The sequence below is a fragment of the Polyergus mexicanus genome, unplaced genomic scaffold (assembly GCF_030449975.1).
Source record: "Polyergus mexicanus isolate NDT 795.1 unplaced genomic scaffold, iyPolMexi1.0 SCAF_3, whole genome shotgun sequence".
NCBI lineage: Eukaryota > Metazoa > Arthropoda > Insecta > Hymenoptera > Formicidae > Polyergus > Polyergus mexicanus.
The window spans coordinates 6,843,138-6,865,025 of record NW_027223323.1 but is presented as its reverse complement, the minus strand read 5'-3'; the positions used below and the strand labels follow the sequence as shown (position 1 = coordinate 6,865,025).

The 21,888-nt window shown below is 34.1% G+C and overlaps 5 protein-coding genes across 15 annotated transcripts in view; 2 read left to right on the top strand and 3 right to left on the bottom strand.

Annotated features, from left to right (window-relative positions):
- Utx (Utx histone demethylase) overlaps positions 1–462 on the bottom strand; it is a 74,966-nt gene extending 74,504 nt beyond the window's left edge. The window contains exon 1 of the mRNA XM_070292565.1: positions 126–462. Coding sequence (XP_070148666.1) covers positions 126–193 — 68 coding nt within the window. The 5' untranslated portion in view covers positions 194–462. The remainder of the gene's footprint in view (positions 1–125) is intronic.
- A 481-nt stretch (positions 463–943) lies between these two features.
- On the top strand, positions 944–3,936 carry LOC138945279 (FUN14 domain-containing protein 2). Of its 3 annotated transcripts, XM_070316697.1 has the most exons (5): positions 1,046–1,156; positions 1,666–1,833; positions 1,947–2,142; positions 2,415–2,529; positions 2,843–2,927. In XM_070316697.1, exons 1-4 carry the CDS (start codon positions 1,107–1,109, stop codon positions 2,490–2,492), a joined length of 492 nt encoding a protein of 163 aa, XP_070172798.1. In that variant the 5' UTR covers positions 1,046–1,106; the 3' UTR covers positions 2,493–2,529; positions 2,843–2,927. The 3 variants fall into 3 exon arrangements, with proteins under 3 accessions (XP_070172797.1, XP_070172798.1, XP_070172796.1); XM_070316696.1 differs by lacking the exons at positions 1,046–1,156; positions 2,415–2,529 and adding an exon at positions 944–1,034 and having other exon boundaries at positions 2,843–3,934; XM_070316695.1 differs by lacking the exon at positions 2,415–2,529 and having other exon boundaries at positions 1,048–1,156; positions 2,843–3,936.
- A 270-nt stretch (positions 3,937–4,206) lies between these two features.
- On the bottom strand, positions 4,207–8,384 carry Ints9 (integrator complex subunit 9). Its single transcript, XM_070316691.1, has 11 exons — positions 8,111–8,384; positions 7,565–7,759; positions 7,255–7,417; positions 6,939–7,180; positions 6,522–6,768; positions 6,142–6,322; positions 5,805–6,040; positions 5,308–5,519; positions 5,000–5,185; positions 4,599–4,793; positions 4,207–4,469 (listed from the first exon to the last, which is right to left on the bottom strand). The coding sequence occupies exons 1-11, from the start codon at positions 8,117–8,119 to the stop codon at positions 4,350–4,352; spliced, it is 1,986 nt and encodes a 661-aa protein (XP_070172792.1). The 5' UTR covers positions 8,120–8,384; the 3' UTR covers positions 4,207–4,349.
- Positions 8,385–8,455: 71 nt separating this feature from the next.
- LOC138945278 (metallo-beta-lactamase domain-containing protein 1) lies at positions 8,456–11,097 on the top strand. 3 transcript variants are annotated; one of them, XM_070316693.1, is made up of 5 exons: positions 8,456–8,657; positions 8,720–8,874; positions 9,089–9,256; positions 9,351–9,470; positions 9,619–11,097. In XM_070316693.1, exons 2-5 carry the CDS (start codon positions 8,724–8,726, stop codon positions 9,816–9,818), a joined length of 639 nt encoding a protein of 212 aa, XP_070172794.1. In that variant the 5' UTR covers positions 8,456–8,657; positions 8,720–8,723; the 3' UTR covers positions 9,819–11,097. The 3 variants fall into 3 exon arrangements, with proteins under 3 accessions (XP_070172794.1, XP_070172795.1, XP_070172793.1); XM_070316694.1 differs by lacking the exon at positions 8,456–8,657 and having other exon boundaries at positions 8,678–8,874; positions 9,354–9,470; XM_070316692.1 differs by lacking the exon at positions 8,456–8,657 and having other exon boundaries at positions 8,680–8,874.
- On the bottom strand, positions 9,585–21,850 carry Nhe3 (Na[+]/H[+] hydrogen exchanger 3). Of its 7 annotated transcripts, none has more exons than XM_070316686.1 (13): positions 21,568–21,850; positions 20,775–21,001; positions 20,564–20,641; positions 20,376–20,452; positions 19,829–20,038; positions 19,495–19,745; positions 19,177–19,379; positions 18,755–19,020; positions 18,437–18,488; positions 17,319–17,375; positions 16,221–16,430; positions 15,937–16,023; positions 9,585–11,883 (listed from the first exon to the last, which is right to left on the bottom strand). In XM_070316686.1, exons 1-13 carry the CDS (start codon positions 21,809–21,811, stop codon positions 11,785–11,787), a joined length of 2,061 nt encoding a protein of 686 aa, XP_070172787.1. In that variant the 5' UTR covers positions 21,812–21,850; the 3' UTR covers positions 9,585–11,784. The 7 variants fall into 7 exon arrangements, with proteins under 7 accessions (XP_070172787.1, XP_070172786.1, XP_070172791.1 ...); XM_070316685.1 differs by having other exon boundaries at positions 11,792–13,549; XM_070316690.1 differs by having other exon boundaries at positions 11,792–12,693.
- Positions 21,851–21,888: the final 38 nt, after the last annotated feature.

Sequence of the window (21,888 nt, the reverse complement as noted above, 5' to 3'; positions counted from 1 at the left end):
AGGTTATGCCGTGTGACGTGTGTGTCGTCGCGCAAACGAAACGCATTCCACGAATGCGATCGTGGATGGAGAGAGAGAGAGAGAGAGAGAAAGAGAGAAAAATAAAGACGATCGCTGGTTTTTACCTGTCCAGCTCCGACAGCGTCTGCAACTCCTGCGGCGTGAGATTGATGTCGTCGGTGTCCTGTGCCATTTTTCGCGCTCGCGAAGGGAGGGACGACGTTCACAGCAGCATGTCCGCGAAAACGGAGATCGTGACGACCCGACGTCTCCGAAAAGCCCGATCTACGCCGTCGACCAAGTAGCGCGCGCGCGAGTCGATCCCGCGGCACCGTCACCTCATCGCGGCGAGTTGAGGATATCGACGGAGTAGCGGCGGCGACAACGACGATAACAGCGCGAATTGACTCGAATCCGTCGTATACGACCGTCACCGCGAACGTTCGGCGTCCGAATGCGCACGAGCTCGGCCGAACACTCGTGGAACGCGATACTCGAGACGCGCATGCGCACGGAGAGAGAAAAAAATGGCGCGAAGCATTTGAATAAAGGCAACCATTTTTATGTACACGGAATATGCAGGTTGAATAAGAAAAAGAAAAAAAAATATATATATATAATGTTTAGATTAAATGCAAGTATATACTCATAGCTTGGCTGTTTTAACTGCAAAATCAAATTTCATATTATCATTTAACTATTTGGACGAAATTTTCTGTTTGTACCACATTCGTCATGTGATGTTATCGAAAAGAGATCGAACGTAAAGAAAACAAGACAAAAATAGAATTGAGAACATGCTGTATACTAATTAGTTTATAAAGAAATTTATATTCGTATGTATATTTCAGATTTAAACCGCGAAAGAGGGAAAAAGTGCAAAAGCGCAGAAAGTGCAAGTAAACGAAGAGCCGTTCTGTTCTCGAAATCTCGAAATTATCACGACATTTTTACGTCAATTTACGTTCGATCTGACAGACCGGACTGTCACACTGTCGCGTCTAACTGGCTCCGAGAGCATTTTTGCCGAAAAGGTGAGTCGCGTTGAGATATCGTACGTTTCAATCAAAATACCGATGTGAATCGCCTAAAGGTGCTCAATAATCATGCCGATCAAGAATGTCTTTCGCTCAGGAATGAGAAAACTCGTCAAACGGTAGTCGTCCTTTGTTCCATTTCAGTCATTTCTTTCCTGTCAAAATTTTCCTCAATTTTCGGCCCCGATGTTTCCGTCTCGTCGCGAAAAATATGAAAAATTATTGAAAAATTATGAAAAAGTTTTGTCACAAGTTGCTCGAAATGTCGTCATCAGTATATTTACGTTTGTGACGCAGATTCGTGTCTCGAATAATAACTAGCGGAATTTCTATTTTAATCCTTTCGTAATCATAAGATAATTCGATCATAAGATAATACGATCATAAGATAATTGTTGATAAAATGATTATTATTAGTTAAAAAGGTCCGAGAAGAAATTTTTATTATTTCATTCTATTCGTTCGACTTGTGTGGAATTTTCTACATTAATATCTATTTTCCTTTACTACAAACTTGTGTGTAACGTATCATATCTTAAAATTATGGAGTATAATGTTATACGCGCTCAATTCTTTACAAGAATATAATAAGTTTCCCTATTATAAGTGTAACTTCTTTTCTTTTCAGCACCAAGATGAGTATACCTGTAGCCAAAAAAAATAAAGAAGATGCGAACAAAGAAGCTTACAGTATAGATGCCTCAAAGGAAGCAAGATCTATCTTAGAGAAGATCATGGGTGATGTGAGCAAGTCATCAGCGACTAAACAGATACTCATTGGTACCACGTCGGGATGGTATTGTATATTTTATATAATTATTATACAATTATTTGCTCTTGAATGTTTAAAAATGTTCATTTGGTGCAAGGTATGTTTTTTGTATTAATTATAGATATTTTATTAATTAGGGTAACTGGATTTGTCACCATGAAGGTTGGGAAGATAGCAGCCTGTGCAGTTGGTGGCGGGATTATTATGTTGCAAATAGCCGCGTACCAGGGTTATATTAAGATTAATTGGGACAAGATTACGAGAAAAGCTGAAAAAATAACGGATAAGATGGAAGAAAAGATAACTGGCGAGGGACCAAAATTCATGGATAAGGTAAATCTATGATATTAAATTGTTATAATTGAATGATGCCATTCAAAGTTCTGTTGTTTTCCTATTTGGTCTTTAAAAAAAAAGATGGACAATTTTTCTTTTAACTGGGAGAATGTTTATCAAAGTTAACACAATGACTATCACAATTCACAACAATTATTTTAAATTTTGTAATTTTATTTTTAAAATTTGATGACTTATGAGTTCCAAGAAATATATCGCATATGTTGCTCTGCATCTTTTTACATGCATAATGGTTTTGCTGCTTGCAGGTAGGGAAACTATGGAAGAAGAACTCATTCATTGCGACAAGTTTTCTTGGTGGTTTCATTATCGGTCTATCTTGGTGAAGTAAAGAACAATAACTTTGAAGTTTTGTGCAAAAATGTAAACGGACATTTAGTATGTTGCTATTATCAATATTGATGTGTTAACAGTTTAACATTGCCTACTATAATAATAACATACAATGTCGCAATACCATTAAAACTTTAATATCTATATTAATGCCAATGGAAATCGATGGTAATATTAATTTTAATGTCAATGAAAGCTATATAATATCAATATTATAATTTTTGTAAAGTTATCAATAAAAATGTATAAAATAAAATTATAAATTTATATAGAGTTCGAAAATGTTATCGACTCCATTCCAGAGCGTAATCCCGATTTACTGATAAAAGTTATCGCGTTTCAGGTCGAAAGATACGTCGATAGAAAGCTGGACAAAGCCGAGCAATTGCTGAAACAAGGAGAGAACCGTACGCGGCGTTGGTACCACGCTTTGATAGGCGAAGACGACATCTTTCAACCAAAAGAGATCCACTTCTTTCTAGTTTCGTTCGTGGCGGGAGTCGCGCTTGGTATCGCTACTGCTAACTAGGTAGTAAATTGCTGCACTCTGAATGCTACCAAGAGAAAGATTGATATTTCTGTCGCACCAAAAGACAGTCACTCCATCATTGTCGATCATGACGATGTCATCGACGAGTACAATAACACTATCATGAATGAGGTGAGAAACAAAATCAATGAACTGAAGAAATGGGTGGCGCGAACTACGCTTAATCCTAGATAAGTAGATTTATTTTTTAGTCTGTCAGTTGACATTAGCGATGAGTAAAATTCGCTCGTGTACAATAGAATTGCTTCTGATTTTACGCACAACTGTGTTTAAGATTTTTGTATAGATGGAAAATATATTACAAAATACAGATCTTCATCTGTGAACAAAATTAATAAGTATAAATAGAGTGAATTTTACTCATCGCTTTCAATAATCTCTTTCTATAATTAATACATCAAACAAATGAAAGTCACTAATTTTTTTTTTTTTTCACTGAAATTACATGAAAAGAATTATTTATTTGAAATTTAATAGACATTGCTAATTATTTACTTCATATGTTCTATTTTGTAAATTTGTAAAAATGGGGATTTTTATTATAAAACAAAATGTTAAGATCTTGATCAATTTTACTGCTTCCATTTGCACAAGGCATGTGCGAATACAGAAGCATAGATGATATGTGTGTATAAAACAATAAAGAGATTTCTTGTTCGTTCAGAATGCAGCAAGAAATTAGTCATCTTAGGAGATAAATCTATTGTTAGTATTATATTATATACTATACTTGTCTTATTATTATAAAGATCACGACTCTTTCTTTTCTTGTTATTTATACACTTAATCGATCTACATTTCCATTGCGTCATTTATATATACTCTTTCTTATACAAATATCTTAGTACATATGTACCACATCTCAAATAAAAATTATTTAACGATGTTTGCTGCAAATTTAATTAGTTATTTAATTATATTCAGTCATTCATTTTACTAATTATGCTTGTGATAGTAGTGATTTAGAGATAACAGTAACTTAATTCATCTATATAATAGAATTATTAAATTATTTCTAAACATATATTAGTAATGTCTGCAAAAAGTATTGTGGTTAATATATTTAAAAGCCTTACTTAACAATATTCAGATAATAGAAAGTTTTTCCTACTATAACCAATCTAAAATTTATTAAGGTTGATATAAAAATTATTGATAAATTAATATGGCGGGATAAAGTGTAAGGGAAAGAATGAATATATATATATTTTTTAAAACAATAAATTATATATAATATATATGTATCGGTATAAAACATTGTCTCACAAGATGTCGAAATATTGTAAACGTATATCATACCTCAAAATCTTTTCAGACACTGCATTATTATAGTCCTAAGACGTTTACGGATCTTTTGATCACCATTGCAGAATATGTGCGTGGAGTTGTCACCAATCTGAATAAGAGTATCTTCGTCTTGCTGCAAGCAAACATGTAAATGTATAATTTTACATGTAGAATTCTTCTTTATATCAATTTTAATTTATATATGTAGGTATATATATTTATCAAAAAGATTGTTATTTATTGAAAAACTATTGAGACGTACCAAATGAATACTCGTGGAGGTAGGACTGTGTTGTAATTTGGCACCTTGAATACCCTCTTGATTGAGCTTCTGCAGTAACTCCTGTGGATCAAGAATCCCATATTCGTGTTTCCGCTCCTTTAGCACTTCTTCCTTGACGGGCGCGGGCGAACCTGACGGCGCCTTCCTTTTCCCGCTCGGTCTATCTTCTATACTCTGGAATGTAACATATTTTCAAAAACTTTGCTATCCATTCTGTTGAAGAATTACAAATATAACATTAAATATCGCATTCTTCTCAAATAAATTTCCGTTCGAAAATAGTTTGAAAAAAAATATACAAAATTCTACACTATAAAATTCAGTATAAAATTGAGATATATGTATTTTTTTTTATTCTGTATATATTGACACATAATTACCTTTATGGTGTACACATTATCCTTGACTTCAAGCTCTCCGGTAACGGAAGCGAGACTCAAGCCAGGTCGCACTTCATTCGGTACGATGTTACTAGCTAATTCCGGCTCGATGAACACACGACCCTTCTTTCGCTTTAACGGCAACTTTATCACTTCCCCACGTTTAAACGTAATCAAGGGTTTTTCCTTGAATGGAGAGGTTAGTGCAAATTATCGTACTTTATACATATAATGAATTCTAATATAAATTCTAATATAAAACATGGATTATGAAATAACTTGTTATATTAAATGAAAATAATACACACTCCGACGGATTCGATGACGAGATCCGTTCTATGCGGTGCCGTTAAAGGAGGTTGTGTATAAACCTCTGGAATAACTAGATGCTCCGGCTTCAGGTCCCGTATGAGCTTATTAGCTTGAGTAAAATTGAGGGAAGTGTCGATAGGGCAATGCACCGCTTTCATAGCCAATGGTTGAAACGGAGCAAGGGCATCCAAATACGGGAAGTCTGGCTCTGCAGAGAAATACAATCAGAATAATATTGCAATATACTGTTGAAATAAAAAAATGTACAATCTCACATTGAAATGAATAAAATAAATTAATATACAAGAGAGAGAAAAAAGTATTTAGAAAATAACGTAAAAATCATGCGTATTATAAATTGGAATAATAGAAAGTTTATAACCATTTACATTGTGTGCATATCCTGTATATTTTTATTCAGATATGAAGTAAGAAAAATTTGCCATGTTATTTTCTGAATAGCTCACATACAACTCTATATCAATATGTATACCAGTAAAAATGACAGTATGTAGAGGATTGTTGCCCCACAATTGCACAAAGTGCACGGCATCACCGAATCGAAGACTTGGATGGCCGCAGAAAACGACACATGGTTGTCGATAGTCGTTACTGAATCCCTCAGCGTACGTGGACGTATAATGCTTCAATCGCGCGTTCTTCACGAGGAAAGCGTGTGGAAACGGTTCCTCTGGAAGATAAACTTTGTTTTGCTTATTTGTCGACAGCCTAGAAGTAAAGGATAACAGTAAAACAATGTAAAAAGTTGATGAAGAGCGTATCGGGAATCCCTTAGTATACTAATTGTAAGTAGCGTTATTTATTCATACCATTCGGCCAGAATATTCGAATAAGCCAAGGATGTCTCTGCTACTGGCGAGATGAAAAACAGAGGAACCTGTGTGAAGCCTGACTTGTCCAAGTGAGTGCTTAAGCATTCGAATAAATCGTACACGACACCAGAAGGATAGCAAGGTATCAGAACACATCCACCAGCCCTAAGAGTTACAGCTACAAAATTTTTTTCGCAAAAGTTAAACAATTATTTCAAGCTTATCTAATCCAGAATAATTAACAAAATAATATTTAGTAAAATCATGGCGAGAAAGATTACTTCTTTGTAGATGCAGACACATAAAGATAAAAAAATAAAGAATAGTATGAAAGTATCGAGGAATTTCCACATATTTACTACTATGATTAAACTTACCGACAGTCATACATAATTCTCCGAGCATTGTATCCGGATTAGCAGTCGGTGTTTGAGTTAAGCCTGTTAATATCAACATATTAGCGTGTTTCAGTGTGGCTTGTTCCATAGGTCTCGGATGAGTGGTCAATGTGGACGACCCGCTGACAAAAGCAACTTTTTCATGGTCACAGGATATCAACCAGTTGCTACTACCTAAACAATAACCCGAGCTGATTGGCGTAACCGTTAGAGCGCCATATATATCCTGCAATTAGGTCAAATGTAACTCAATCACTGTTTAAAATTAACTTGTATTGAAAAATATTAAAAGCATTATTATACATTTTAAATCATATATTTTTCTATTTTCTAAAAATTTATCTACAGGAATAATTTATATAAAAGATTTTATACACTAGGATATATCTTAATTACCAGTTTTTGATCATATCCAACCATCTGGATGTGCGATAATGCCGAATTCACGGCCGATATGGAATAGATATGCCTCCAAGATTTTGGTTTAATAACATCCGCCAATGGAGGTGGCAACATATGCAACATCTCCTTCCAATGTTTGGCCATTGTTGCTTTCGGGGTTTGCTCGATAAATTCTACCAATTCTTCCATAAAAAATCGTCCGATTTGCAATGTCGGCTCGGTGGCATATATTATACCTTCAAATCATTATAATTTTCATAGATTATATTATAATTATATATATTCCTTTTTGTGCTTAAAGTATATATACCTTTAAAACCTGTGCCTTCCGTTATAAATGGCAGTGCAAGCATACAGGTGTAGTTTGATATTAGAATAGCGTCGATCTCTGAGAAATCAATTATTTTCTCCAGAGGAGGGGAGAATTCTGGAACTGAATCCACAAACACTCTACCGCAACATTCCTTTAGCTCCTTTTTTTTAAATAGATATAAATAGATTAAAATTATTTTTTGAAACTCCAGTATTCTTAAAATAAATATTTAAAATAATTTGAAGGACAAATTTTTCAAAAAAATATATTGCAAACACCAAACTCTTTCCTCTGATTGAATACTAACTCCTTCGACTTGCCAATCTTGCTGATTGTCGCGCGGAAACCATGTCGGCAAGGAATTGAACTTGCTACTAGGAACCATCGGCAAAGGCATGAAATGCAAAATGGATTGCATATTTAAACCGCAATCCAACATCATCGTGATTCCTTTGAAGCTTAGAACCAGGCATGGTTTTGTTGGCTCGCTCGATAGGCAATACTGAAAATTAAAATCGCTGTTTATCTTAATTTTTTTACACAATATTTATCTCAAAAAAAAATTCACACGCATGAATTATATTTCAAAATTGCTAACTACAAATACACAATTATAAGTACATTTATTTATAGTAATTAGACCACTTTTATTTTTAACGGCGTACTCATAAGTTACAAGTGAAAATGTCATTCGTCGATTTTCTCATTTGTGCATTTGGAAGTTATATTTATATACTTTAAGGTTATGTCAAAAAATTGTCGCACATTTAAAAAATCCGCTTATTGTTATATTTTTCTTTTTCCCTTTTTAATGTTCGAGAACAAAATACCATATTAAATCGAACATAATTACCAATTTCATCACGAATTATCTGTTTACACGGACCACATAAAAATATTCAAAGTTGATCTCTTCTTGCGATAATATACTTGAGAGCGACTCTTCTAAAACTAATCTTCTCTTTTGACAGTTTTTTATGAGTTTGCCACTTCTAATTATCAGATTTCTGATAATTATCAGATGTCGTGAATTAATTTTCATTCCAATTTTGAGATTAGTCTTACGATATTAAAATCTCGCGCATGCATAACAAGCGGTAGCAGACGCTGTTGCGCCGTCCCGCTTCGGTCACGTGTGTATTTCAATTATCGGTCACGTGTGTATTTCAATTATTGGCTGCAGTCAAAAAGACGCTAGAAATGCTTCGAAGCATCTCTCTGGGGTGCGTTCGAGAACGTCATCCGTGTACACACGAGCGTCGTTCTATCTTTGTTCAATTTTCAGTTAATAACAAAGATAAAACGATGCTCGGTTCACATGATGTGACGTTCTCGAATGCAGCCCTGGCCATGTAGTTTCGCCGGCTCTAAAATGGATCCAGTTAGCGCCACTGTATCAGGTAGGAAAACGATTTCATGAAAAACTCTCTGATAATAACCAATTATTATTAATATTTCATAGAAAAATGCTCGAAGTTATCGTTCTATTTGATGGATACTCTACGAAGTTGCCCAACGGAAGTATGGACGCAAATTGTACATGTACCTTAATAAAGGGCGCCAAATTAATCATCGTCGATACCATGACAGCTTGGGACCGCGGGAAAATAGTGCAAGGTATGAAAGCTGTAGAATTAAAGTAGCATTAAGTTGCTTTATACTATCTTATTTAATATTATTTTATTACTTACTTAATTTATATTGTATGTTGTAATTAACTTTTTTGTATAATTTTTATATCCTTTTTATATCATTTTATATTTAATTAATTATATTATTGTATGTGTTAATATATATAAAACGTGTCATAGTTATACGTTATCATTTTCAGCTCTTGCACGGCACAATATTGAGCCAGAAAACATCGATTATATTGTATGCACTCACAGTCATGCGGATCATATAGGGAACAACAATTTATTCACAAATGCAACACATATTGTGGGTTTGTCTGTTCAGCAGGGTACCATATTTTACGAGGATCCACGAATTTCGAATGGTTGGTTTATTAAAACTTTTTATGTATTGAAATATATGTTATATATATCATCGCTGAACAAAAGCTTCATTTCATTAAAATAGTTACATTTTAGAAGGTTACGAGCTTTGTCCAGGCGTTAAAGTTATAGCCACACCAGGACATACAGCTGAGGATGTCACTGTCTTGGTGGAAACGACAAAGGATGGGGAGAAGATGTTTTTCGCTGTTACAGGTATTTATAGATCTCTGATAGAGATTAATGAGGATTATGAAGATTATATCAATTTTTTGGCAAAACGTTAATATATTAATTTGTTTCTTTTTCCAATGACAATTGTATATTTTTATATTATTTTACATAAGTATTCTTAATTTTACAGGAGACTTGTTTGAAAAAGAAGATGATATTCTAGAACCGTCCATCTGGAAATCACTAGGTATGCCAGAACTGGTAAAGACTCAGTCTGTTATGCGTTCTCACGTAATAAATCACGCGGATTTTATAATACCTGGGCATGGTCCAATGTTTCGTGTTTCACATGATATGAGGGAAATTGTCAAGAACCAAGTAATAGAATAAGATAACAAATTCATCTCTTATTGATATCTTGTTAATCAGTATGTCAGTCTGATAAATTTGTTATTGTATTTTTACAAATAGTTTATTAAACATTGTAAAGTGTCGTACATGATATCACAACGTTATTATACTCATTGTATGCATACATTGCGATTTTTTTTGTTACACGTTACACCGGATTCACAAACATATATGTTTATACATAGGAGCGATACCACCTTACATTGCGATTTTGCTCTTTACATCGACGCAAATCAATATAATAACTTGTCTTAAAACAATCTTTTCCATAATATACACGTTTATTTTGAGGAATTCGCGAATCATTGTTCTTAACAAATACAATGTTATTTATACATCCTTCCGTTCTAAAGGGATTCACTTTCCTAATATCTACATTCTATGTTCGCAAAACAATTCTATCAAATCTTCACAGCCAACGACTAAATTAAAAATCCTCTCTCGGCATCTTCTGCATCCTTATCTAAGAATTATCTCGTAACTGGTAGAGAAGAGTTTTTTCTTCTAGGAAGAGGAATATGACATTTATAGTTTTATTCTACCACGATCGGAATTACGTAACGATGCCAAGAAGCCGATAAATATATATCTCCTCCGAAAGAAATTGAATGACAAAAATCTTTCTAAATAAACTTGCCTTGTAAAATGATGTAACTTCAAGAGTTACATCCGAGACTTCCGACCGTCCTTCGATATATTAAATTACGATGTTGAAAGTGAAGAGATCGTGTTAGGATCTTTTTTTCTCTGGTTGTATAGATTGAAATAGATTAGCATTTTTTTCTGACATGTATATATATAGCGAGAAGGAAGAAATCGTACGATTTTTCGCTCGTTACATTCCGATATGGGTCGCTGTTGTAGCAACCCTAAACTATTACAATGTAAACAATGTGAGACCGAGTGCCCTTCACTCCATGAATAGTGTAGCTAAGAATACTTTGTACGGAACGGCAAAGTCAATTCGCCGCGACTGTATCTAAAAATTAAGTAATTCTATGAGACCGAAAAGTCCGTTTATGCTCGCGTATCTCCTTACTTGTCGGCAAATTAATACAGGATATAACAGAATCCTGATCTATGAACAAATCTATGTTTTCAAGTTTAGGAATCGTTTATATACAATTCTTATTACGTATGTCTCTCTCTAACAAGCTAACTTAACTTTCATCGAATTCTATAGTTTTCCTTAGATCATTATATTCGATGCGTATCGATTTTCGCTATAACTTTATTTCATCGACGTATTAACAATTTTTTCCACATTATATATGGATATATTATAACATTATATATAATATATAATGATCTTTATAAATGAGAATATTTGAATTAAAGTTCACAAAAAAAATTAATCAACACGATACCTGATTGTTTATATCAAAATTAATCTATCTACTACTTGCCGCGAAACAATAAAACTGTAATATATATAACGGAAATCTTTCCCGATGAAGAGATATATCTCTTGTTTTTCATTTCGGCAAATTACATTAAAAATTGCAGGAAGCACGACTAGCTCCACAAAAGCTCCCTCATACCCTAAATATGAGCGGTTCCAACATTTACAATCGTGATACTTGTGTTTAACGCAAAACACTATCTTCGGTCGATACATTCATCACTTAAAGAGGGATTCGCCCTCAAAATCAGCAGCACGTTGTGACATTAGAATATCAATCGGTCTTGACCTTTTACAATTAATGTATACGCATTTAGTTAGATGGAAAATTTTTTCGAGACAGCTACAGTTTATTAATTCTATAATCTACCATTTATAAATGTATAACACAAACGATAATTTTATTTAAAAGAGCGCGAATTAATTGGTTTAATATTTATGTCGTACAATTCTAAAATCATCGTGCAGCTGATTCTGACCGGACACAACTCGAGCGAATGAGGTAAAAGAAATGATTGAACTTGGCTTGGCAAAAGAGAAATTTTACAAGTGTCTGCCGATCTGACCTGGCAGGGCGACTCGTGTATGCAGCAGTAGTGGTCCCGGACTAACTTCTCCCGTCATCATCATGACAGTCCCCAGCTGTCCCACAAAGTAGTAAACAATACAATCAAGAATCAGCTTCAAGAATCGTCTTGCGCAACGCTCAACATCTATGTGTAACTTTTCTTGTTTACACACACACATATTCATACGAGTTGTAATTATTTATAGAGGACAAAGTGATTGTCATCAGGATATAGACACTTCGAATTCTATATCAAATCAATTTGACTTAGAAAAATTTAATTGGAGACCAACAAAGTAAATCGAAAACTCAAGAGATAAAGCATCTCGATTCTAATGTTAGATTTTTCAACAATTAATTTTTATCTTTTCTCTCTTCTCACAATAGTTTGTCATTTAAAAAAACGTTAATTTGAACAAATAAAGAGAACAATAACATCAATCGACCAACTGAGGATCGTACTTTTGTCGTCTAATATATGACTCTTAAAAACTAAAAATATTGTGGTTTGTGACATCGCACGCGCGCGCACACAACTCTTCTTTATCTAAAAGTATAAGTAATGTAGAAATTACATTAATACAAACGTAAGTGTGTGTAATATCACCGTTAGGTATGTCTTAATGAAGAAACGTATACGTTAAAGAAATTAAGTGTCCAATCAAGTCTAGAGCTCGCAAAGGTTGAAACTTATAACGCAACTCGAGAAATATCTCTTACACAACTAACGCTTAAATATAATTTAATATTTAAATATATGTAGATAGAGCACCGAGAAAACAGATATACGTATATATAATATCGGGGAGGATCGGTAAATAATAAATCTTAAAAGAAAACCACGTTCACAACTGCGATCTACGTGCAGAGCCCCTTACACTCGTCTGTGAAAATAAATAATATAAACATATGCAACACAAAATAAAATAAAGTAGTATATATTGTATCATGCAGATATTAGACGAATAAGTATTTAGCCAGCTGCGCATGATAATTATAATGCCAGATTTCTCTGTCGGAGATTGCATGCAAAAAAATCGCTCAAAAGACACAGTGGATAAAAAAAGTATCTGAACATTTTCTACGCATAAAGGAAAACAAGTGTACCATTTTATTATGTGCAAGCGATCTACTCTGTTAGAAATGACCTGCTCTGTACAACGTCTTAGTCCGGTTACTTAAAAAAAGACGCACTATCACTTGTCTTATCCACCGTATCGGCTTACAAATAATTATTATCGTCACCCACAACGTGAGTAAGCCTCGCACAAAGGAAAAGATTTAAAAATCACAGCAATAATAGAGCTTCTATCCCTTTTCTTCTCGTTTCTTCGTCTATTGCCAGTCGCTATAATTCTCGCGTGATTAGAATTAATGAACACTGAAAATTATGTTTAATGCTCGATCATTCGTCGAGTGTCGCGAAAAGTTTGGCAAAGATTTATTGATATTTGAGAGAAAAAAAAAGATGGCATCGAAGAACAATTTCCGCGTTAAAATCGCTCTTCTCGTACATGTTAATATCCTCGGGAAAAATCGCACCATGCGATTTTATATATACCTAATACGCAATTATCCGAAAGAAAATTTGTCTTTTGCCGCAGGATCGTTTTTCGTCGATCGCTTTTCCGGCTACAACGTTCGTAACGGGATGAATCCCTCCATTCCGATGATTCTGAGGTCTTCGTCATCGGAATCGGAATCATCATCGTCATCACCATCGTCGTCGTTTCTCTCTCTCTAGAAAAACCGGTTAAAAAAACGTGCGGTCACAAACGTGCGGTTCCGCAGATGTCTGACTGAATGGTATTCTCACCAAAAGTAAAAATATATGATACGATAAGTGCAAATAGATAGAGTCGGAAGTTTTCCTTATCTTCTCTTTTTGTTTTCTCACAAATACATTAAACATAATTTTCGAATCGTTTCTACAAGCGAAGTTACCCGTATGTGTGTATTACATAATTATTATATATTATACAAATGTCACGCACTACGCGATTTTATTTTTTATCGCTACGTTTTTATCCATTCATTAATTTTCGTTTTTGTCGTAAACACAATTGCTGACTAGAATAGTTGAATCTGCTGTATAACAACTGTAAAATCATCACAATAGAAAAGGATATGCAATTTCGAGCCATATATCGCGCATAAGGACAATTGCTTCGTATTCTTCAGTGTTTGTCAATTTACTTAACAAGTAACTTAGTAACTAAATTATATATGTATAGAGCACAGCGGGGAGAAGTCAGTTTGCGTTAACTCTCGGACAACGAACGGCGTAACACCCGCACGCACTTAATTTTGCAAACTTTCACTTTATACATGACACGTAAAATAAATTTTTATGATTGATCTTATTGAAAAAAAGATACTGTGTATATGATAATCAAAAGGAAAAGAAAAATATCTTCGAAATAAAAATTATTGATACTTTATAACATATGCACACGTAAAATATTTATTTCGATTATCATACGAGTTTTATGAAATATTTTTTTTAACTGATCTGGCGTCCACTGGCGGAGAGTTAATAAACAGCGAGACATATATACATTCCTCTTATTCTTAGGCAAGCGGTTGATTAAAAACCAATGATGTATTTACAATCCTCATAAAATTTTTTTTTTTTTTTTTTTTTTTTTTCCTCGAATAATTGAGGTATCGGGTGCGATAAAAGCGTAAAACTCAAAACTTTAATATTTATTTGTGAAATATATATGTATATTTATATATAAAAACGTCATCCGATCTGAGCTCGGTGAAACGCATACTCCCTCCGTTTTTTGCCAACCTGCGGTTGGCAGTAATCGGGAGTAAAAATGCAATATAAATTTATATAATAATATTATATATTCACAAATCTCGATAAATATTACGATAAATATCAAGTTATTGTTTTAATTCTCCACTCTGTTGAAATCATATACACATTTTTAAATTCCTTTAAAAAAATATAATTTCTCAATTTACGCTGTTATTATACCCGACTCCTCGATTGCTTGTCACGGAGAGATTAATTCGGAAAAATCGGAAACAAGAGAAGTTATATTGCCCGGATAAAATTAATTCTACATGCAAGAGAAACATTCAAGCTGATGTTTTATATGAAAGAACGAAAGAAAGAGAAATAGTAATTATAATATCAAATAATGTTCGATAAATGGTCTCTATCGCGTGATTACATTTTTTCTACATATTGTCTATATTGCTTATATATAAGGAATGAATTTTCTCTATCAGGAACGGAACAACTCAAGTTTCTTGCGGATTTAAAAATTCCGAAAAAAATAAAAATAAGGAAAACGACAAAAAAGTTTTTTATTCCGAAAAAAAACCAGGAATTTGTTTTTCTCTCATTATTATTTTTCCAAAACTTTTCAAGATGAGTAATGTTTTTTTAACATATATTTCTATTTCGCATATGTTATCATCTTGGAGTTTTGAATTCGGGACCAAACAGAAAAATTTTTAAGATATAAAGTTAATCTTAATTGATGTCAAATGTCAAACTGTTAGAGATATTTATAGTTTGTGTCTATATATAATATTATATTTTAATATTTTTAAATTCTAGAAATATTTATCTCGTTCCCGATGAGATTCATATACTGTACAAAGAGTATATGCGCAAAAATATCATTTGCATCAGTGCACACATAATTGTAGGCTCTTGTTTACATTTTAATTTTCATATTAATCCAAATAGAAATAAAATATATGAATTGATATCGTTCGTAATGTTCGTGTATCATTCACTTTCATATAAAACGTCGTATTTAGTGAATATAACAAATGCGAATATGTGAACCATGTAAATTACAAATAAGAATCAATTAAGTAAATTGCGATTTTGCAATTAATGCTAATGCAAAATATATGTATGTACTATACGAATTTCTCTCTTTCTCTCCCTCTCTCTCTCTCTCTTTCTCTCTTGAGCGTTTAAAAAGAGTCTATATAGGAGGTGATGGTGTCAGAGAGGCTTGCTGTTAGTTCTACCTTCTGTGTAAATTGAGAATTACATAGGGCTCGTCCGGATTAGTGCTGACGTCTGTAGTGCTGTTGTTAGGCTGATAGCACGGGTTAACAGTGTAATTGAGACTAGGCTGATGAAAACTCACCGGCTGAACACTGGTCCTGCGTCGCTCCATTTCGCGATCTTCCAGGCAAAAGTCAGAATCCGAATCGGCTTTTCTCCCAACATCATCCTGTAGAATATTATTATATTTTCTCTCATTCAACATTAAGATAATAATAATAACAAAATCTATTCTATTACTGTTCTGATTTTAAAACAATTTATGATTCAGGACAAAATTTTCTCTCTATCTATGATTTTATATGTCGATTGTCTAAAATAAGTATACCTAGCAACACAAACTCGCACGTTTGGAGAATATTGTACCTGCGTCATCTGTTGCGTAGTCGTGAGGATTCTCGCTAACGGACTGCAACAGACCGGCAACGTTTCTAGCAACGTAGGCCTGGAGTGCGTCAACAAGGGCTTCATGTATTTGGTATCGAAATCGCCCCAGATCCTAGCGAGTAACGCTTTTTCGTTAGGCTTCGCGGCGCCGCTACTGCCTGGTAACGCTCCATCCTGCATAGAATTATACTGTGAAATGCGAACAACGCATCAGTTATCCATCCTGTATGCGATTTTCCATCTTTAAACGGATGCAATATGTACACCTTCGATTATTCGCAGACAGATCGCGTGTTGAGAGAAAATTTAAGTGATCCCCGTTTTTAGAGCGTGGGAAAGAGTAAACGATATCGATAATAACTATATATTAATAATATTCTTTTCCATTTGTATCTGTGTGTGCCGAGTTACCTTATTCTTATTCGTACTATGAGTTATAAAAACACATGCTTTATTTATCTCTCATGACTATGCTGTCCCATAACTGAGCATGTCTGTGTAGATACTTGTTAATGAAATGTAAACTCCATGTTCTCCAGCTACTTTTCGACATACAGAATGGATAACAAAAACCATACTGAAAAAAACAACAACCAAAGAGATACGTGCAATCGATGAGTTCAATTAATGAAATAAAGCTGCAGCTTTTATATACATTGGAGAATTTATCAAATCATACAATATAAAAAAAGTACCTACGTTCGCATGCTACGGTAATAAAATACGTCTAATTCGATTTTTAAAAAATGCTCCTTCCGGCAACACATCTCGTTGTACATGCAATTTTACAAAAACGAATGTTTTATATCGTGCTATGTGGGTTATATTATATACAATGAGTTATATATATATATATATATATATATATATATATATATATATATATATATATATATATATATATTAATACGTCTCATATGCTTGCGTGGATAACGAATCAATCTGCGAGATGTGAGTGCGTCATTGGAAACTTGGAATGCAGAAAAAAAAGTCAATTTGTCTAAACTCTAAAATCGTTTAACAAAGAGAAAGACGATGTATATGTGTGTCAGTCAATCTTTAATTGTGATAACGTACCGGCAGACTTCTTTCCCTACGTACGTCCAGTTCACTGTAGCCAACCTCGCCGCCAGACTATCAACATTGGTAAATTAAATTGTCTTATAAAAGGCAGAGCGTTCGTTATTAGACGCGAACTATATATTCACAAATCGATTACAGAGTGACATAATGATCATGCTTGGCGATGCAAATTCGGATGTACAGGGTGCAATCTCGGTGAGAGTGCCGTTTTACACGAATTTCCTAATTTTCTTCAATCTGCAGAAAAATGCAATCTTAACGTGAAATCGAAAAATTATTTTGCGAAACTCTTGAAGCGTACTTTTAATTGTCAGAAAATGCTTGTAAGAGCATTTTTTCACATTTACAGGATCGAAAAATCGAACTCACCAATATTGCTCCAATTTCGATAATCAATTCTGCACTAATTAATTTTTTGAGTCTACAGAGTACTTCATATCATTTTCTAAAGGAACAGTAAAATAATGGGAACATAAAACGAAGCTTCTTTAAGTTCTTAATGCAATTAACGAAGAGATTCAGCTGCTTAGTACACATCCCGACAGTGTCCAGCGATTCGTACATCTAGATAAAAGCGATAAGCTGTGAAAGAAAGGGGACTGTGCGCGGAAATGATGAAGTAATTCAGTTTACATGCACAAGTCTACCCAAAGCAGATCTTATACTCGTTAGTTTAAGTACCCGTTTATTCATTAGATATGCAGTTTTTTCCTATATATAATTATTTTTTTATCACATATATATTATCGAAAATACGGACGATTAAATAATTATCAATTCAATACTAATCGAGCATAAGAGTCTTGCTTCATTCATGCATAATCTTGTTGCATCAAAATGTTTATCGCAATTATTAGTATAAATTATGTTTAGAGTCATGTATATAGTGCCGAGATTGTACAAACATATGAACATATTAATATATATTTGTTAAATATTATTACTATGTCGCGATGCGCGCGTTGCATATACATATATGTATATGCAGCTAATATATTAATGTGTATTGTCTGTGTAGAGATAGCATAAAAACGCAGCTAATTCTGTATTATCTACATAATACCAGTTCTAAGTGGTACGTTTATCATGGATAAGAATCGTATCATACTTACATTACGTGTTCCATTGTGAGAGAGCCCTTCTATTTCCTCATCTACTCCAACTCTACAAATGTAAGAATTTATAAGCAGCAGTAAAACATATTGTATAATAAATTTTTATCTTTTATTTTTGAACGAAAATAAGTAACAATGAATTAGATTACAAAAAAAAATTCGTTTTTTTCTTTCTTTTGTATACTTTTGAGATTAATGAAATTAAAAAAAAAAATCTTGAACAGTCCGATATTCGCAATCGATTGAATAACAATGAAAAATAATAATTGAAATGATAAATTACGAGAATCATATTTAAGTGATTTATATACTCACGGAATATTGAACCAGCTTAAAAATTGCGTCGTTGCACCACCTTGCAGAATAACCGTCAGTATAACGATCAAACTCGTTGTAGTGAGCATAGCCTGTCTAGCATCTGACACGGTGTTCCTGATGGCGAGGGCAAAACTCATGGCGCCGCGTAATCCCGCGAAGAATAACATGTGCTGATAATTCAACGATATCTTTGGTTTTCGCGCTAAATTCAGGATGAAAGATAACGGATACACGTTAGCCGCACGACCCAATAACGCACACAACTGAAGACAATACGTCAAGGATATTGATATTTCAAATTCTCATCAATAATGTATCCCGATAATCGAGTATGACGTGTCGCAAAATCTTGAAATGAACAAAAAGTTCACCGGGATGTCCAGTGATGCTGATACCATCTCGTACATAAGTAAGGATACAAATCCCGCAAAAATGAAGCCGGGATCGAAATGGTGCTTCGGGAAGGTGAACATCGAGACGCCGATGTAACTGAATATGAAGTTCTCGGCTAAGAAATTCAGTAGTTCAAACAGCTGTTTCGTGCGCTGACGCGAATCTGGACTTAGATTGTTGTACGTATAATGAGCCTGGCAAATTCCGCAGAATAGAACAGCGACCACGCCTGAAATTTGATAAGAACATTTATTAGATAGAAAATCAGTTTTTAGATAAAGATACTTAACTTTCCAAAAAAGGATTTTTAAAAAATAATTAAAATATTAATTAATAAAAATTACCTGTAAGATCGGTAGCTTCAGCGATTAAGAACGTACTATAGGACATTAGGACAAATAACGCCGACTCTAAGAGAGGGAAGTCCCGCACCCTGGTAAACTTTGTCAGTAAGGCGGTAATGCAACCCATGGTAGCACCGATGAACAAAGACAGACTGAATATTCCTACAAAGTCTCCAAACGCCTGGAAGAATGCCACTGTCTCGAAGCCGCCTGATCCCGACTGATATCGCTCGGCATAGTTCTGTATCGAGCTAAGACATCAAGATATGTTTTCGATATTGTATACTTGCGTTACATCACTGTTTGTATTAAGAAATATCATACACTTGCTCACCCGCTAAGTACAATGGCGACCGCATCGTTCAATACACTTTCACCAAAGACCAGAGCGTACAGATTAACGTCCACATGTAAGTCATTAAAGATAGATATTATCGTCAAGGGATCCGTGGGAGATATCAGAGCGCCAAAGTATAGAGTGTCGAGAAACGTGAACGACGTGGAGAGATGCGGTATTAGTTGCACGAAGGCGTACATCAGAGCTCTACAAAGATAATTGTTGTTCGCCTTATCAAGAGAATGATTCATGAGCGAATCGTTAAAAGGAAAATGTTGGTTCTTTTATTTACAGCGAGTGGCGCAAAGAAGAAATAGATAAGCTCAATCAAAATATGATCTGTACGCGTTACGACAGTTTTTATAAAGACGATATTTCCCTTGTTGCTAGGTATCCGCTAACGACTAAGCTTTTTTCCTAAATATAGGATAAATATAATAACAAATAAAATATAAAATAACTAAACAGAAACTACACTTTCCTCTAAATATCTACAAAGGGGATAATAAAATAACGGCAAAACAGCATTAAAGGAAAAGCTTACCCAATAATGAAAGCTGATATAGAGGTTCCTATCAAAGCATACATAAGAATTGCACCCAGATTTCTGAAGAAGTATCTCTGTAAAAATTCATTGTAAGCAGAAATTAAACAGATAAGAACAAGAGAATGTTTTGCACATTTCATTATGCGTCTCATTCTCCTGATAAAGAAGCAAAACAATATACTTACCCGCTTCAAGCTGTATCCCGCATGGAAAATGATAGGAGGTAGTATAATATTAAAAAATATTTCAGGATCAAAAGTTGCCTGCAATGATAAAAGTTATATAATATCGATTGAAAATTACAATAATCTTATTTCAATGACTTGAAAACTAACAGATAAGAACAGCTATCTTTAGATAAATAATCTGTGTCATTGTCATAAATGGCTCATTTACCTTTAGGTCGATTTCATTATCTTCCTTGTAGATTTCGCCACGAAACGAGTATGCAAATGTTTTGTTTTTCACGATACCGCCTCCTTTGTCCTCGGGGAAACGTAGCCACAGCGAGTCTGGCGGTACAGACTGATTGTACTTGCTTGTATTGTCTGGAACTACCGGCATGTGTAGAATAGTACTGCTCGTCGTGAAACCATAACGTATTATCGCTCCTATGATTAAACCTATAAAAAGCAAATCCCAAAATAAAAATAAATTGCAAAGCAGTTTACAAATCTTTAATTTAAACAAGTCATTAAAATTAACAATAAAAACACAACAATTTTACTTAACACTATCACGCAAAATCTAGCACAGCTTTTTTACTTAATACTATTAATCCTTAAATATCCAAGTACTTTAAAGACTATCTTCTAAGAACCTTTACTGCTTTATAATTGTTCTATCAGAATTTCAAGACTTTTAAGTATGTAAAATATTTTTACATCATTATTTATATCATTAGTGATAATGAATTATATAGTTGAAAGTATATTTAATTCCTATGGATTGATTTTTGAGGGAAAAAAATAATTTTAAAGAGAGTTATATATAACGTTTCAGAGAAAGAATGAAAAACCATCATGGAAAAGATAAGATTCTTAAAGACGAAACAAACGTACAAGATTATATCCGTTGCATGGATGAACAAAGTATTTTAAAGATATATGACAAGGAATGTTTGCTGTGTCATTAGTGTGATTCCTGCGATTAGAAACACGTTGAAAATCGTCGATAGCAGACGACTCACCGTAAATGACAGCCAGACCAGTTTCATGGAGGAACCTAAGGCGGCGGTGCTTGAACATCCATATCGTTAGAACGGTTAAGATCAGTAGAAAAGTATAGAGGAGAAGATTGAGGCTGTCGAGCCGGTGCAACAGCTGCGCCTTGGCATCCAACTCGATGTCCGTCGCCGCGCCGTTGCATAATTCCGTGGGAAAAATACAAAGAACTACAAGGAGCAGCAGACGTACATCGCCATTCGCCGCCATCTTCGCTCTTGACGTTTAGGCGATGTTGATCGCATTCTTTTTTTTACGTCGAGCCAAGCTGGCCAATTCGGCAAAAA